This window comes from Mesocricetus auratus, unplaced genomic scaffold, assembly GCF_017639785.1.
Source record: "Mesocricetus auratus isolate SY011 unplaced genomic scaffold, BCM_Maur_2.0 Super-Scaffold_100007, whole genome shotgun sequence".
In the NCBI taxonomy this organism is placed as follows: Eukaryota; Metazoa; Chordata; class Mammalia; order Rodentia; family Cricetidae; genus Mesocricetus; species Mesocricetus auratus.
This window is the reverse complement of record NW_024429191.1, coordinates 49,173,676-49,190,978: the sequence shown is the minus strand read 5'-3', so window position 1 is coordinate 49,190,978 and position 17,303 is coordinate 49,173,676. Positions and strand designations below refer to the sequence as shown.

At 49.3% G+C, this 17,303-nt stretch overlaps 1 protein-coding gene across 1 annotated transcript; it reads left to right on the top strand.

Annotated features, from left to right (window-relative positions):
- Positions 1–3,166: 3,166 nt before the first annotated feature.
- LOC101839190 (polyunsaturated fatty acid (12S)/(13S)-lipoxygenase, epidermal-type-like) lies at positions 3,167–10,507 on the top strand. Its single transcript, XM_040748045.1, is given in 15 exon segments — positions 3,167–3,301; positions 3,702–3,903; positions 4,097–4,178; positions 4,259–4,381; positions 4,484–4,587; positions 4,718–4,878; positions 6,000–6,143; positions 6,239–6,448; positions 8,004–8,090; positions 8,251–8,334; positions 8,336–8,421; positions 8,564–8,686; positions 8,825–8,850; positions 9,825–9,997; positions 10,116–10,507. Coding segments are annotated over 15 exon segments (1,920 nt in total). The 3' UTR covers positions 10,296–10,507.
- Positions 10,508–17,303: the final 6,796 nt, after the last annotated feature.

Below are 17,303 nucleotides of genomic sequence, written 5' to 3'. Positions count from 1 at the left end.
CAGGGCTGGCTCACCCACACTTCCACCAACAGGGCTAGCTCCACTGTGCTGCCCAGGAGGGGTGCAGGGCTGCTGAGGGCAGGGCCGGCTCTCCCACTTGCCTCAGAAGTAGAGGGCCATCTCTCTCACCTAGGCCACCACATGGCAGGCGAGGGGTGGGCCCAGATCCCCCACACTCACATTCTTGGGGCTCATCCACACCCCAGTCAACAGAGTCAGCTGTACTTTGGTGACCAGGCGAGGCAAAGGCCTGTTCTGAGTGCTGCAGCTGGTGGGTGGTTGAGTCAGGTGGTGAGGCTCGAGAGGAGGGGTCTTTCTGTCAGCACATGGCATGCACAACCTGCTGTCCCCTTCTCACACCCTCAGGCTCCCCCCCCCCCCCCGCCCCGCCCCTGTGAATAGGATCAGCTCTATTGTGCTGCCCAGGTGAAGTGTAGGGCCCTCTTTCCCACTGCCTCAGAGGGTGAGGGGGCAGGTCTTGTTCTCCTTAGTGTTACAGCCAGTGAGGGGGGTGGGGCCAACTCTGTACAGCCCAACCCTCTTGTTCTTTGGTGCTGTCAAGAGCCACAGACATCAACACAGACCGAGGCTAAATCTGGGCCATGAACCCAGACTTGGACCTCGGCAGCAGCCCAGGCCCAGACATCACCACGGCCCTGGGTGGCAATTAAGCCACCCACCTCAGCCTGCTCCTCACTGCTTTCACCTCAGATATGCCTCTGTGCACAGGCCATGCACCTCTCTCTCTCTCTCTCTCTCTCTCTCTCTCTCTCTCCCTCTCACCCCACACCATACCTTTGCTCACCGTGATAATGCCCATCTGCTTGTCGCCACAAGGCACCGGGAGGCCTATGTTTTCTCCTCAGAGTCCCGGCAGACTGTCATGGGCCTTTGTGTGGGTGTGTTTATCCTGCTCAGTCTGTCGAGTCCCTCATTTCTTTCCATACATCTGTAACTTGGACTCGGTCCCCATAGGAGTTCAGTCTTGTTCTGGAAACACACGTTAAGGTGACGTAAGTAACAAAGGGAGGTTTGTTGGGAGGGTGCGTGGGCATCTCCTGGAACCCGTTGGTGTCACAGGACATGGGGAAACTCCAGGAGCATCATGATGGCCTGCTTCTCTTCTCCGTCCCGTCTCAGTCCTGGGGAAGGGGGGCGGGTGGCACGGGCTGAGAGACAAGTCACACTCCGCGCAGCACCACGGGTGATGAAGTCTAAATTGTGACCGGTGCAAGGGTGATTCAAATGTGAGAAGTGAAGGCTCAGAGGCAGAGTCGGGGGGAGGAATTCGATCCAGTCACCCCCCCAGAGACCCTCCCTCTGAGCATTGCGCACTGGGGGTGAGGCTGGGAACACAGGAGCTCTGGGGGGACACTTGAGATCCAACCCCTCAAGCTGACCTTTCGGGCGCTCACCCAGTTATCAGCTCCAAAGGCTGGCTCGTCTTCAGCGTGGCAAATGCAGGTAGTGAGGAGGAGGTCATGTGACACTCCCGTGCCTGCCAGGTAAAGGGTATGCCTGTTGTGAACAGTTGTTTGGGGCAGGGGAGATGGATCTGTGCTCACTCTGAAAGCACCAGGACCTAAGCAATCCTCAGCATCTACAAACAAGCTAGGCGTGGCTGTGTGTGCCCGTGCTCCCAGCACTGGGGCGGAGAGGTGAGCAGGTCCTGAGAACTCACTTGCTAGCCAGCCTAGCCGGAGCAGTGAGCTTCTGGGTCAGTGAGAGACCCTGACTCAAGGAGATAAGGTAGAACAATAAAGAAAGACACCCCCAGAAGTTCTCCTCTGGCCTTCACACGCACTCACGAGTGTGCACGCACATCATTTAAAAAAGAACAGTCGTTCAGGACTCAGGAGGCTGAGGCAGAAAAATTGCAAGGCAGAGGTAGCCTGGGCTATGTGGTATATAGGGAAGAGCCAGTCTCAAGAAAAAAAAAGTTATGCAACCTTTCAACTGTTTATGTCAGCTGTGGTCACTGTAAAAATTTCCAATTCATAGACAAATATTAGCAATGGAATGGTAGTAATAGCCATATATAATAACATAGCTATAATTTTTATTAGAACCAAATAGAATTTTACCCAACTGTATAAACAAGGATCATTTAAAAAGCACTGTCAGGTTACTGACGAGAAGTAGCCAAGACAACTTTAAGAAAGGCCAGGTGTGGTGGTGCGCACCTTCAATCCCAGCACTGGGGAGGCAGAGGCAGGCAGGTCTCTGTGAGTTCGAGGCCAGCCTGGTCTACAGAGCAAGTTCCAGGACAGCCAGAGCTATACAGAGGAACCCTGTCTCAAAACAAAACAAGCAAACAAGGTTGAGAGAAAAATGCTAAAGGTCTAGACGGATTAGTGTTTGTTCCACAAGATCCTTCAGGCACCTGCTTCGATGTAAATTAATTCAACTCACCCTCGATGGTTTGTCCAAGAGAGCAAGCACCCTTGTACACTTTTAGATTCAGGTCTTAGCCACCTGTTTTGACCCACACGAGGCAAGAGTAGTTCTTAAGCAACAACCACAGTGGATTCAGGGACTTTTGCCCAGAGTAGCACAAGAGGACCTGGACAGAGGCAGGTATAGGGCCGGCCGGAGTGCCACGGAAGGGGAGGGTGTACCGGTGAGCTGTACTTGTTCTGAAGAGGAAAGTGGCCAAACCCTGGGAGGGGGGTGGGAAGACTTAGTCCTGAAGGGGGTACGCCTAAAGCCTTGGCCTCAAAGATCCCATTTCAGGGTGGTCTAATGGGAACTTCAAACTCCCTCTCCTGGCTGTCCTGTTCTAACAATGAACACATCTACTGTACCTGACCTCAACAAAACCTCTGCGTCTTTGTCAAGGGTATGCTCATTTCCACTGAAAAGCACGCCCCTATCCAAAGCCATTCCATTCCCCTTGGGTGGGTGTGTGGCTTAGCCAGCTGTTGTGCTGGGCATGAAACCCTAGCCAAGCGACTAAGGTGGGGCTGTATCTTTGGAAACTGCCTGGAAACCCAGAAACAGCGAGGGTAGGTATCGGTATCAGATACCTGCCCTCCAGTGGGGTAGGGACTTGTGGGTGGGGGAACTCAGACACACCAAACTCTGGTCTAGGAATGGCTCCCTGGAGGCTGGTTCTCAGATCCTCTTAAAAGTGCTTCTTCCAGGTCCCTCTAGAGGACTAGCCGAGATGGGCAAGTACACGATCCGGGTGGTCACTGGAGACTCGCTTCTGGCGGGCTCCAGCAACCTGGTGCAGCTGTGGCTGGTGGGCGAGCACGGGGAGGCGGACCTCGGGAAGCAGTTTCGACCACTGCGGCGAGGGGTTCGTGCGGGCAACGGCTGGACTTGCAGAAACCCGGGGGACAGGGGTCCTGGGGACTCGGGGTAGGAGAGGAAGTCTGATCCCAGAGAAGGTGGGCCAGGGGTGGTGTCAGGCGCAGGTGGACTGACTGTGAGGAAAGCAAAAAGTGAAAGGAACCGGAGAGACCGGGCTGGGCAGAAAGAGGGGCGAGGATGAGATTCCGCTGGGGCGCGCAGCAAGTGCACAGGGAGCCTGGAGCCCAAGAGAGACCTGCTCCTTTCTCGCCACCGCTTGGTTCAGGTCTCTGTCCTGGGGTGCTTCTTAAAAGGACAAGCGGAGCCTAGCTTCTCTGAGGGCTCGCGGACACCGCTGCCCTCACTGAGGACCCAGACTTGCTGAGTTGCTGTGTCCTGTCCCACAGACCACGGAGTTGGAGATCGACATCCCCGTGCATCTAGGGCGCCTCCTGCTGGTGAAGATGCACAAGCATAAAGGCCTGTTGGATTCTGACTGGTTCTGCAAGTGGGTCACTGTGCAGGGCCCTGGGACCCAAGGAGAGGCCGTTTTCCCCTGCTACAGCTGGGTGCAGTACAACGAGACTATCTGCCTATCCGAGGGCACTGGTGAGGAGCCTGGGGGCGCCGCTGAAGGAAGCAGGAGGTCGTTGGGCGTGTTATGAAATAAAGGGAAAAGATTAGAGAGACGAGGGTGAGGGGAGAAGAGAGAGGATGAGATTGAGGAGAAGGCAAGATGGAGTGACCCTGGCAAGGAGCGGTGTCCTGGGAGGATGCAAACCCTTGTGTTGGCCTCTCCCAGCCCTAAAGGTAAACGACGACACTCAGAACCTGTTTAAGAAGTATCGAGAACAGGAGATGGAGGGCCGAAGGAAGGTGTACCGGTGAGTCCAAGAAAGCCTTTGGTCGCCCTCCACCCTGCCCCCAAACCAATATCTCACTCAGGACTCTATTCGTCCTCTAGGTGGGGCTCCTGGAAGGAGGGTTTAATCCTGCCTGTAGCGGGGAGTACACAGCAGGACCTCCGGAGGAACCAGAGATTCATGGAGGATAAGGATTTAGATTTCTCCCTCTCTCTGGCCAAAGTGTGAGTACTAGGTTGAGTTTGCGCAGTTTCGCCTTAAGCTGCAAAGTGAACTCTTTCTTGATCTTTTTTTTTTTCCTTTTTTTCATGTTGTTCTTTGCACAGGTTGAAGGAATTTGCCATTAAGGGGACTCTAGATTTTATAAGTCGTGTACAAAAACTGGAAGATTACCAAAAAATATTCCCATATGGAACGACTGCTCTGGCCGGTCAGTTACCGTAACTTCCCTAAGTCTCTACCCAGAATTCCAAGTAGGGCATCTGAAAGAAGAGGGGAGGGCTGGGCTAGTGGGGGGCCAAAGTTAGAGATCACACTGGGTTCTCAACTGATGCCCTCAGGGCGGGTTCGTGATTCCTGGAAGGACGATGCCCTCTTCGGGTACCAGTTCCTCAATGGTGCCAACCCGATGCTCCTGAGGCGCTCTAAGAGCCTTCCGGTTCGGCTGGTCCTGCCTCCCGAGATGCAAGACTTACAGATCCAGCTGGAGAAGGAGCTCCAGGTGCGGAGTCGCCTCTGCTTATCCCCGCCCGCCTGCCACTGTTCCCGCCCCTTCTATTCCCGTCCCGCCTTCCTTGTCTTTTTCATGCGCACCTCCATCATTTGTGCCCACCTCCATCTGCATTTAGAGCTTCTTTTTAAAAGCAATGTCTTCAGGCTAGCCTACAAAGGGACGAGTTTCATCAGCACTTGGGGGTTCTCAGCTTTGGTACTCTGTCATCATCATGACCTACATTGTTTTAAGACACTTTCCTATATAGAAAAGGTCTAGCAGTAGTCCTGGCTCTTACCCATTAGATGTCAGCAGCACATCTTTGTGGCAACCAAAAATGACTCTAGACATTGCCAAATGTTTGAGGGCAGGGAGGCACAAAATTACCCGTGGTTGAAAACCATGCTCAGTAAAGTCTTATGGACTTTTCTGCCCCCGCCTTTATCCTTTCCTTCATGAGACAGAGCTTAGCCTTAGTCCTAAGGAAGAGCTTCTGGAGGGAAAATCAAGACTGAACAAGCTGGGTGTGGTGGCTCTTGCTTGTAAGCCCAGCATTTAGGAGGCAGAGGCGGAGATATTGACACAAGCTTAAGACCAGCCTGTTACACATAGTGAGCTCCAGGCTATGTTATGAGATCACGTTTCAAAGAGACTGCCCAAAGAAAGGAGAGGAGGAAAAGGAGAAGGAGGATGGGGAGGAGAAGAAGGAGGAGGGGAAGAGGGGGAGGAAAAAAGGGGGGGAGAAAAGAGGGGAGGGAGAGTAGGAGGAAGGGGAGGAGGAGGACTAAGTCGAGCCTGAAAAAAAACTTATTCTTTGTAGAAGGGAGTAAAGGAGCAATTTGTGCTACATTTGGCTAAAGCCTGTGTGTGTGTGTGTGTGTGTGTGTGTGTGTGTGTGTGTGTGTGTGTGTGTGTACATAGGTTGGGAATTGTGGTCCATGGTAGAAAGCAAAAACTTCGCCTTGGAGAAGTCCAAGCACCAAGTGGTACATCCAGGGCTTTACTTCTGGGGAGATTGGCTGCTTAAAGTAAACTTGTTGGATGGTAGAGAGAGTCCACTCTGGCAAGTGAAAGAAGTGGGGTTCAGGCCTGACTCCAGCCTCTCCATCTGCCCGTGACCCCTCCCACAGGCTGGATCTCTGTTTGAAGCTGATTTCTCCCTGCTGGATGGAGTCAAGCCCAACATCATCATTTTTAAGCCGCAATATGTGACAGCCCCTTTGGTCATGCTGAAGCTAGAGCCTGATGGACGCCTCTTACCCGTGCTCATTCAGGTACGACACCAAATGTCCTCCCCAACAGTGACTCCCTTTAGGGACTTAGACACACAGGTTCTCAACTCCTACTCGCTCGCTCTCTCCTGCTCCAGCTCCAGCCTCCTCGACATGGATGCTCCCCACCTCTGCTCTTCTTGCCCTCGGATCCCCCCATGGCCTGGCTCCTGGCCAAGATCTGGGTCCGAAGCTCTGATTTCCAACTGTACCAGTTACAGTCACATCTGCTAAGGGGGCATCTAATGGCCGAGGTTATCTCTGTGGCCACAATGAGGAGCTTACCCAGCCTGCATCCCATATACAAGGTATTTCAGGGCATCTGTCACTGTGCATCTGTTCACAATTCACACTTACAGCCTCAGGGTCTGCTCTCCAGAATATGCGGAGAAGCAGCCAGCTCAGTCTCTATGTGGATACATGAACACGTGTGCACCTGTGCACACGCATGCGCACACATACACATACATATGCATGCATGCACACACAACACATACACATGCATGCATGCGCACGCACCATACACACACACACAAACCCTCCTATGGAAACCATGAAGCCCTTGCTATGAGCTGGGGAAAGAGTAAGAATAGGTTTTACATGGGAGTTGAAATTCAGAGTGAGGAGGTTGTCGGAGGGGTGGGGAGGTGTGAGGACATTTCAGAAGGAGTGATACCTAGTGGTGAGGCAGGAAGGACTATGGCAATGCTGGATATTAGGTGTTACTGAAATATTAGAAAGTGATTAGCTTGTTGAGCAGAAGGAAGGGAAGAGGGAAAAGACAAGAAAGAAAGCTGCAGAATTTGGAGAGGAGACGCCAGAGCCTTGTTTTGACCACATATTTATGCCACCTGTCTGAAAACATTAGCGAGAAGGAGGTTATATGAGGAAGGGCTTGGAGACACGGGTTTCAGTTAGCAGGAAACAGAAGTAACTGAAACCACTTTGCTGGAGTAAATTGTCTAGGATTTAGGCTTGGTGCCTCAGTAGCACAGTTAGCCTAAGACATGATTCTAGCTAGCCTCACCCTCTAAAAAGTGAGAAGAGGAGGAAGAGTGATGGAAGGAGAGACAGAGGGGCATCCACTGATGGGGGGAGGGGCAAGGAATGGGAAAGAGTCAGAGGCTGGTTATCCACCCCAGAGTCAGCACGGGTGCAGAGGAGGGGTGCTCTGTCACTATGGACATCACTGGTTAACCTGTTGACAAGGGCTGCCTTGGGGAAGTGGAGATGCAGGGAGTCAGGTTGTGGGCTGAGCAGAACCTGCGAGTCATGGAGGTAGAGACTCCTCAGGAAGCTAGCTGAGAAGGAGAAATGAAAGACTAGAATCCTTCTGGGAGGGGAAGGAGAGTCAAGGAAGAGGTTTTTTGTTTTTTGTTTCCTACAGGGCATTAAATACCCAGAGAGGGAGGGAGAGAAAGGGGAAGAGGACGGAGAGAGGGAGGGGGAGAGAGGGACAGACGGATGGATGGATGGAGGGACAGACAGATGGATGGATGGAGGGACAGACAGACAATGAGAGACAGTGGCAGACAAGAATTCAAAGAGAGACAGAGAATGTACGTCCAGGCAGGCAGGCGGAGATGGCCTCAGAGTGGAGGATCCCACTGAGTTCTGTGTATGAGGCCAGTGATTGCTAGAATTATGACAGCGAACACAAGATTGTGCAAATCAGCAGTGAAACCCTGAATCTTTGACCTTGGATGCCTCTGGGGAGACCCTACCCAGTCCTCCAAAGGGAAGCCCTCTGTCTCATGCCGCCTTCCTCCCCCTCCCTTATCATCCCGTCTTTTCTCTCCCCTTGTCGTGGAGCCTGCCCTTCCTCCTATTTGACTGCGTCTCGTTTCTTTTCCCCACAATCAGCTGCTCGTCCCTCACTTTCGCTACACCATGGAGATCAACATCCTGGCGCGGAATAATCTTGTCTCTGAATGGGGAATTTTTGATCTGGTATAATGGGTGAAGGGGAAGGAGTCTGTCAAGGGTGTCTCCCCCACTCATTCTTTTCGTACTGAAGGCTGCCCTTCACCTGGCTCATACTTGAATAGCCTGCTGGTCCCAACCTCCCTCACTCTATTCCCTGGCTTGGCTAACCCTGATCTGTCCTCAGGTGGTGAGCACAGGGAGCGGAGGCCATGTGGACATTCTCCAGAGAGCCACAGCCTGTTTGACGTATCGCTCCTTTTGCCCCCCTGGATGATCTGGCTGACCGTGGGCTCCTGGGTGTGAAATCTTCTCTGTATGCTCAGGATGCCCTCAAGCTATGGGAAATCATCCATCGGTGAGGACAACACAGAGGGGAGAGGCGTGTGTGTGTGTGTGTGTGTGTGTGTGTGTGTGTGTGTGTGTGTGTGTGTGTGTGCAGCGGGTCCCAGAGGCCCTAGCCTGGCCCTGTAGCTGAGACCCTCTTCTCTGGGGAGCAGGTATGTGGAAAGGATGCTCGAGCTTTTCTACACGAGTGACAGTGACGTGAGGGGTGATCCGGAGTTGCAGGTCTGGTGCAGAGAGATCACCGAGATCGGGCTGCAGGGGGGCCAGGACCGGGGGTAAGACACAGGATCCCCCTGAGTTACCTTGCTTCGTCGCCCACACATCTGTCAACATTCCTTGTCCGATATCTTGAAACACTTTCCTGGGTGTCTCCCGAGCCTCTGGAAGCCATGACCTTCACTCTTTCTCTGCAGCTCCTTTGCCTTCTCATCCTCTGGCAGTAGTCTCTCTCCTCACGCACCTGGAGCTTTCTCTGGAGCCAAAACTATTATCCTCTTAGATATTTCCCTTATTCATCCCTACCATAGAGCTGGAAAGCAGCTCCAAGGCCCAACCTACATGCATCAGTTTTATTGACTTTTATTTTGGGGGATTATTTTATCTTTTTCCTTTCATCCCTCCCAACCCTCCCAAATTCCCCTCCTTGTTCTCTTTCAAATTCATGGCCTCTTTTTTCATTATTTGTTATTATATACATATATGTACACACACACATTTTCTTTTTTTTTTTTTCAAGACAGGGTTTCTCTGTGTAACAGTCCTGGCTGTCCTGGAACTCACTCTGTAGACCAGGCTGGCCTCGAACTCACAGAAGTCTGCCTGCACCTGTCTCTTGAATGCTGGGATTAAAGGTGTGCACCACCATTATAATATATTCTTAAATGCGTAAATACACCCTGCTCAGTTACTTGTGTCTATGTGTTTTCAGGGCCCCGTTTGGTATTGGATCGCCACTTGCTGGGCTATTTCCTGTGGACGATTGTCTCTCGGGCTCTCAGCTCCTTAGTGGTCTGTGTGCAGACCTGAAGCCTCCTGGGCTTTCCCTCACCCATGCTAGCGTGTCTGTTCTTGTTCTTGCTCAGTTCATGGTTAGGCAGTCATGTTGGTGACACTTTATGGCTTCTGAATTCCCAGGAGACACAACCTCACAGCAAAGTCCCCGATTTTCTGGATCTTACAATCTTTCTCTTCGGAAAGAACCCCGAGTCTTAGGTTGGGGAGTTATTTTATCGATGTGTCCACTGGGGCTGGGCTCCGAAGCTCTGCATTTGGATTGCTTGTTGTCTTTTCTGTAATAGTCTCCATTGGGTTTTGACTGCACACTACTTGTGAACCATAGCCTCTAGAGGCTATGACCGGAACAAGGCCAGACATTTTTGCCTACCTGAGATCTGCTTCCCATGCTGGTCTCAGATCTAACTCTCCGTTTCACCAGGATCCCAAATGGCCCATGCACCATGCGGAAGCCCCCACCGACATCCAAGGATGTGACAGAGAGGGACATATTGGATGCGATGCCTACTCTCCAGCAGGCACGGATGCAGATGACATTCACCAAGTTCCTTGGCAGACGCCAGCCTGCCATGGTTAGACACAGATGCCTGGGCTCTGGCCTGGGGGTGGGGAAGGCAGCTTGACTGAGGCACAGTATTCTTGCCTGAGAGAGGCTCAGTGGCCTGAGCCATTTTGTTTTCTCCTTCTCAGGTGGCCCTGGGGCAGCATAAAGAGGAGTATTTCTCCGGCCCCGATCCCCGGGCTGTGCTGAAGCAATTCCAGGAGGAGCTGGCAATTATGGACAAGGAGATTGAGGTGCGGAACGCAGGCCTGGACCTGCCCTATGAGTATCTCCGGCCCAGCATGGTGGAAAACAGTGTGACTATCTGAGAGGCTCCCCCACTGTCTTCCTTGGTCACATCCTTTGGTGAATAGACAAACTGCCCATCCCATCCTGGGCAATTCACAGTGATCATTCCCATTGCACTTCAGAATCTGGAACCTTCCACGGTTGCCCTAACTCTATCCAGCTGTGTGCTTCCTTACCCTGGAACCCTGCTACCCACTCCTCTTCCCCAAAAGGATCTGGTTTATACACTAATTAAAAGTCTGAAAAAAAAAAAGCACCGGGCGGTGGTGGCGCACACCTTTAATCCCAGAACTCGGGAGGCAGAGGCAGGCGGATCTCTGTGAGTTCGAGGCCAGGCTGGACCAACAGCCTCCAAAACAATACAGAGAAACCTTGTCTTGTAAAACCAAAAAAAAAAAATTCTGGTCATGGTGTGTGTGTGTGTGTGTGTGTCTGTGTGAGTGCGTGTCTGTGTGTGAGTGTGTATGTGTGTGTGAGTGTGTCTGTCTGTGTGTGTCTCTGTGTGTGAGTGTGTGAGTGTGTCTGTGTGTCTGTGTGAGTGTGTCTGTGTGTCTGTGTGAGTGTGTCTGTGTGTCTGTGTGAGTGTGTGAGTGTGTCTCTGTGTGTGAGTGTGTGTGAGTGTGTCTGTGTGTCTGTGTGAGCGTGTCTGTGTGAGTGTGTCTGTGTGTCTGTGTCTCTGTGTGAGTGTGTCTCTGTGTGAGTGTGTGTGTGAGTGTGTGTGAGTGTGTGTGAGTGTGTCTGTGTGTCTGTGTGAGTGTGTCTGTGTGTCTGTGTGAGTGTGTGTGAGTGTGTCTGTGTGTCTGTGTGAGTGTGTGAATGTGTCTCTGTGTGTGAGTGTGTCTGTGTGAGTGTGTCTGTGTGTCTGTGTGAGTGTGTGTGAGTGTGTCTGTGTGTCTGTGTGAGTGTGTGAATGTGTCTCTGTGTGTGAGTGTGTCTGTGTGAGTGTGTGTGTCTGTGTGAGTGTGTGTGTGAGTGTGTGTGAGTGTGTCTGTGTGTCTGTGTGAGTGTGTCTCTGTGTGTGAGTGTGTGTGAGTGTGTCTGTGTGTCTGTGTGAGTGTGTGAGTGTGTCTCTGTGTGTGAGTGTGTGTGTACCAGTGAGATGGCTGAGTGGATAAAGGTACTTGCTATAGTCCAGCAACCTCAGTTCAACCTTCAGATTTATGCAAAGGTGCAAGGAGAGGCCAACTGCAAAGTTGCCCTCTGACCAAGACATGAAGGCTGTGACATGTGCAGTTACAAGTCCAATAAATAGAAACATCATAATTAAAAATATGAAGTGCTAGTGAAAATGAAGGAAAAGGAGCTTCCCAGTGCATCAGTGGATAGCTCCACATCCATGGTCACATGGGTGGTCCTCGCTAAATTCACAAAGCAAAACAAAGCCAAAAGAAGAAGCAGAAGGGGGAGAGGGACTTGGGAGGAAGGTGAGATCTGATGGGTGGGAGGGGGTGAGAGAGGGGGGGAAGTGTGACAGCAATGTGGTATACACATGTGTGAAACTGTCCAAAAATAAATTAAAATAAAAAGCTACATACCAACCCTACTACTCAGTATAGATGTTAAGACAAAATGAGTCCTTACTTTAAAGAGACATCTGGAGTCACCTGTTTATTCTGCCAGGATTTGTAAAGGCTAAGAACTGGGAACTACACAAGAGCCCACTCACCAATGGGTGGGTAAAGCACGATCCCTACGCATGATGGAATAATGTAAGCCACGAGAAGAGATGAAATCCATTTATTCACAACAACAGAGACAAGACAGAGCTAGAGAGCAGTATACTAAATAATGAAGTAAGCCAGGAACAAAATGAAAATGACTAAGTGATGTCACTCATAGCTGGAGTAAAAAAAAAGAGTACATGTCACTGAAACTGAATGTAGGACAGGGGCTGCCAGCAGCTGGGAGAATTAAAGGAACAGCGAATCGGGAAGGAGACTGGTCAGGGGGTAGTAAGTTGCAGTTAGCGAAGAGACAAATGAGTTCTGCTTTCCTACTGGCATCGTGATATAGATGCGACGATGGTGACATGGTCTGGTTATTATTACTTTTTACACTAGGAGAAAGGCTGTTGAGCACTTTCCCCGTAAAGAAGGAATAAATATCTAAGGGTATGCTTACCCTATACAATGCATGTACGTATCAAAACATGACATGGAAGCTGAGCAGATGACTTAGCTGGTAAAGCACCCTGCCATGCAGGTGTGAGGTCTTGAGTTTGCTCTCCAGCATCATGTGAAAACAGCAGGTGTGGCAGGGTAAGCCTGCACTCCCAGTGCTAGGGAGGCAGAGGCAGGAGGGGCCCTGGGGTTGCTGGTCAGCTAGTTTTGTCAAATCAGTGAGATCAGGTTCAGTGAGAGATGCTATCTCAAAAAGTAAGGAGGAGGGAGAAAGACACTTGGTGTGAACCTCTACCTCCACATACATGCACAAAACATGTGTATGCACGTGTACACACACAGGTACATGTAAGAATATGTGCACACACACATACACACAGATCAAGCAAACAAACAAAAGTTAAACACTTAAATACAAGACATAAAACTATGAAATTGATGAATGAAAGCATAGGCAAAAGTCCATGACACGGGTCTGGGCAAACACTTTTGTCATATAACCCTGAAAGGTCAGGCAGCAGACACAAAGATGGACAAATGGAATTACACCAAACCAGAGAAGAAGCAGAGTGAAGACACAACCCACAGGCTGGGGAAATATTTGCAGTCTTGGCCAGTTCAACAGTACAGCTCATCGTGGTTGAATATATTATATGAGTGCCGTTTGCAATGAGTCTCCAGGATTGGGTGTTGGCAAGGAGTAGTTTGTTCCGTGTTTGGCAGCCCTCAGCCCTTGAGTGTTGGACAGCTGGCAGACAGAGGCTCATAGCTTCAAATCTCCAAAACCAGAGACTTAGAGTTCCAGGCATTAGAAACCAGAGGCTTAGAATTCAAAGTGCTGCAATTAGACACTTACTACTTTCTCTAGGTTCCAATTGCCAATGGCCTGGCACTTAATAGCTAGTGAAAACCACTGCTCACGAGCAGCCAGAGCAGCTGCAGTCAAATGCAACAGTGGTGCTTGTCAGTGTTGCAACCCTGGGGAGACTTGGCATTGGGTTCCCAGTTCCTTCAGCAGCCAGCAGGACACCTCCAGGTGTAGGATGCTGCACCCTTGACTCTTCTCAGCAGCTAGTATTCTCGCTGTCATTCCTGGCATGTTAGGACCCCTGGTCCATGTGATGGCTATCCTTGTTTGTCAATTTGACTACATCTGGAATTAACTAAAATGCAAGTGGCTCGGTTTACCTGTGAGAGATATTTTTCTCAATTAAGCCTTTTGAGGTGGAAAGATCCAGTTTAATGTGGCCTACATCTTTGGGTGGCAGCCTATGTGGAGGTCATGGAAGAAGGAAGCTCTCTGTCCATATGCTCTCACTCTCAATTCCTTCATTGGCGTTACAGTCTGTCTCTTCTGGATTCTGACGCATACCTAAGACCACTGTAGCATCCAGCTTCCTGGACTGAACAACTACTAAAGCTTTGGACCTTCGGTTGTAGGCAGTCATTGTTAGACTACAGCCTGAAAGCCATTCTCTTAATCCTGTTATACACACACACACACACACACACACACACACACACACACACACACACACACACACGGGAAACATGTAGGAAGCAGCATGTGCGCACATTCTGTAAGTTTTGTTTCTCTAGAGAACCTTGACTAATACAGCTCAAGACGCTTGGCTGCTTCCTACATGTTTCCCAGTGGCTAGCACCCACAATTCCAGTTTCTCATCTCTGCCTCTTCACAGATGTCTGTATTTCTTCTTCCTTGTCCGTCTGTCCTCTCCTACCTACTCTATATCTCTGCTGCTCTTTGTGGTCTCTCCTATGTATATTCCCAAGTCCCCCAATCTCTCTCTCTCTGTCTCTGTCTCTGTCTCTCTCTCTGTCTCTCTCTCTCTCTGTCTCTCTCTCTCTGTCTCTCTCTCTCTGTCTCTCTCTCTCTCTGTCCCTCTGTCTCTCTGTCTCTCTGTCTCTCTCTCTCTCTCTGAGAGTTTCCAGCCCTCCTCTCACTATTACTAACATTTAGGGTTTTTTTTGTGTGTGTGTGTCTGTGTGTGTGTGTGTGTGTGCTATCAGCTCAACCCACTGCACTTAAAAAGAAAAACTTTGTGTAGGTTGAAGCCTCGTGGGCTTTCCTGCATCTGCTTTGTCATGTCTATTGGTGTGGTTCTTGTTCGACTCACGTTTGGTAGTCCTGCTGGTGAGACTTTATGGGTACAGCTCCTGACATTCCTAGGAGACAGTCTCACAGCAAATTCCCTGATCTTCTGACTCTTAATGTTTCAGGCCACTCTTCAACAGTGTTCTCTGAGCCTTGGGTGTGGTGTAGATGTTTCCATTGGGACTGAACCCCACAACCCTGTTTTGATTAGTTGTGGTTTTCTGTAGTGGCCTCTTTTTGTTACAAAGAGAAGTTTATTTGATGAGGGGTGAGGACTATACTTACCTTTGGGCATAAGGACACCCCTACACAAAGATCTACAGGCAATGGAAAAATGCTGAGAACAGGAGACATAGTTTTCTTTAGGGACAAGCATACTAATTAAGTGGTTATCCAATACCAAACGGTCAGCCTTGAAAACACACACATATAAGTAACATTATATATACTGAGCAGATTATATTTAGGAATATATATGTATATGCATGTAGTAACAATTAATAAAAAGAGAAGCCATGAAGTTGATCAAGGAGAGGCATATAAAAGGTTTTGGAAGGAGGAAAGGAAAGATAAGAGATGTTGTAACTATATTATAATCTAAAAATGAAATAACAGACAAAAACTACAAATCATGATTAGGTAAAGACTATTGAAGAGAAAGTTTTTATTGAGTCTACTGTTGCAATGCCAGAGAACAGCATGAGAGAGGGATTTCCTGCTGACCAAAAACAAGACAAAAGGAGTATCCAGAAAAGGGTGGGACAAAGGTGTTCGCAGTCCTTCATGGTGGGCCGTCAGAGAAAGTGCTTCATCTCTGGCCTGGATGAAAATGGCTGCTGCAGTCCACGAAGGCTATTGGTGGCAAAACATCCAGATTGAGCTGCTCAAAACAGTTACAGCTAGAACACGCTTTGAGGGGCAGAGCTGGCTTCCGCAGCAAAGGCCATAGTCTCGGTGTAGCGTACTCAAAGCATCGGGGGCATGCGCAAGGCCCACGGGCTACCATGAAGGCAGTCCTGCCAGCTGCCAGAGAACGGTTGTCTGCCTTGCCAAGGCAGCCAGGCATAAGGAAAGCGCCTGGCAGACGGTCTGCTCTTGGCGGTTTTTATCATTCAGTGAAAACACTAATGAAAGATCAGCACACAATTCACAATCCTAGTCACACTGGATGATGCATAACATGAAATGATGCTTCGTGCCTGTGGTCCCCAACCTTCCTAACGCTGCACTTCTAACACAGTTCCTCATGTGGGTGACCCCCAGTCACAGAATTATGCTATTGCTACTTCATAACTGTAATTTTGCTACTGATTGTGAATCGTAATGTAAATATCTGATTGCAGGAAAGGGTTGGTCTTCCTCAAAGGGGTCATGACCCACACATTGAGAACCGCTACTTTAACGCTTAAATCTGCTCTAGTGTCTGAAGGTCCCTCTGTCCTGTCCCATACAGACTACTATCCTATTTATCTGTTCACCTGGTGGTGGACAGCTGTTTCGTTTCTACCTTGTGACCTTTGTGAACAATACTACAATGAACGTGGATGCTAAAATAGCCCTTTGAGGTCCTATTTCAATCCATTAGAATATCAAATCAGGCAGGCGGGGGTGGCACACTTTAATCCCAGGCAGAGGTGGGCGGATCTCTGTGAGTTTGAGGCCAGCCTGGTCTACAGAGAGAGTGCCAGGATAGGGTCCAAAGCTACACAGAGAAATCCTGTCTTTAAAAACAAAAAACAAAAAATAAAAATAAAACAAACAAGAACACAAAACCAGAAATTGGATTGTTGGATCTCTATGGTAGTTCTACTATGTTTCTAGATCTTTTGTTCTTTTATACTAGGCTCAAAAAAACTTGGGAAGTCTTAGTTACTTTGAGATAACTTTGAGCAATTCTTCATTCTGTACCTCTGCCAAGACAGCACTTTACACAGTTGTGGGGCGGGAACTCTGAGAGTTCTGGTTTCCTTCTGTAACACGGGGGTCATTCACAGATTGATAGAAGAAATGACTTAGAGTTCCAGTTGACTCGAATAGCAAGCCCTGTTACTCTCAAGATGACCACTAGGGGGCGCGCTCTTTAAACAATGGACACTAATCCTGGGGGCGGGGGTGGGGGTAAGAGTGGGGGTGGGCGGCGGAGCTGAACGCATTGTTCTGGGATTTGTTGCTGGATCTCCTCACCAGGCAGTTTATACTTTTCTCTTTATGGGTGTACGGAAAACAACATTACAATTCCAAATGTGAGCTTTCTCCAACCTCCTTTTTGTTTCCAGCAAAATAATTATGACGATTTAAAAAAATGAGACAACAAACAAACAAAAAATTATACACATAGTTATGGTCTTCTCTCTAACAAAGCTTTGCTCGGAGAGGAGCAAAAGTTTTAAAACGAACAGACTAAAGATTATTGCTTGTTTTACTTTAAAATGCCTAATTATGTGTATTCTTATTGTTTTATTTCCTGGTATTAACTTCTGTTTCTTCCTATTTTTTGTGCTTTAATTATATTTGTCTAATTCCGAAAAAAAAAGCTCACCCATCAGTTGGGGTGGGATGGGACTTGAAAACAGAGCATCCCAGGAGACAATTGATTCACTTGTGCGTGCGTGCGTGCGTGCGAGCGTGCGTGCGCGTGTGTGTGTGTGTGTGTATGTCGCTAAAGTTTTTAATTTTCCTGTACTCTTTTATCCATTTTTCTTTGCATGAGTCATGCTTGCTAGTTGAAGTCTGAGAATTCTTTGACTATCTCTTGATACTATTTTTCTATTTTTTTCCCCTGATGGTTACAT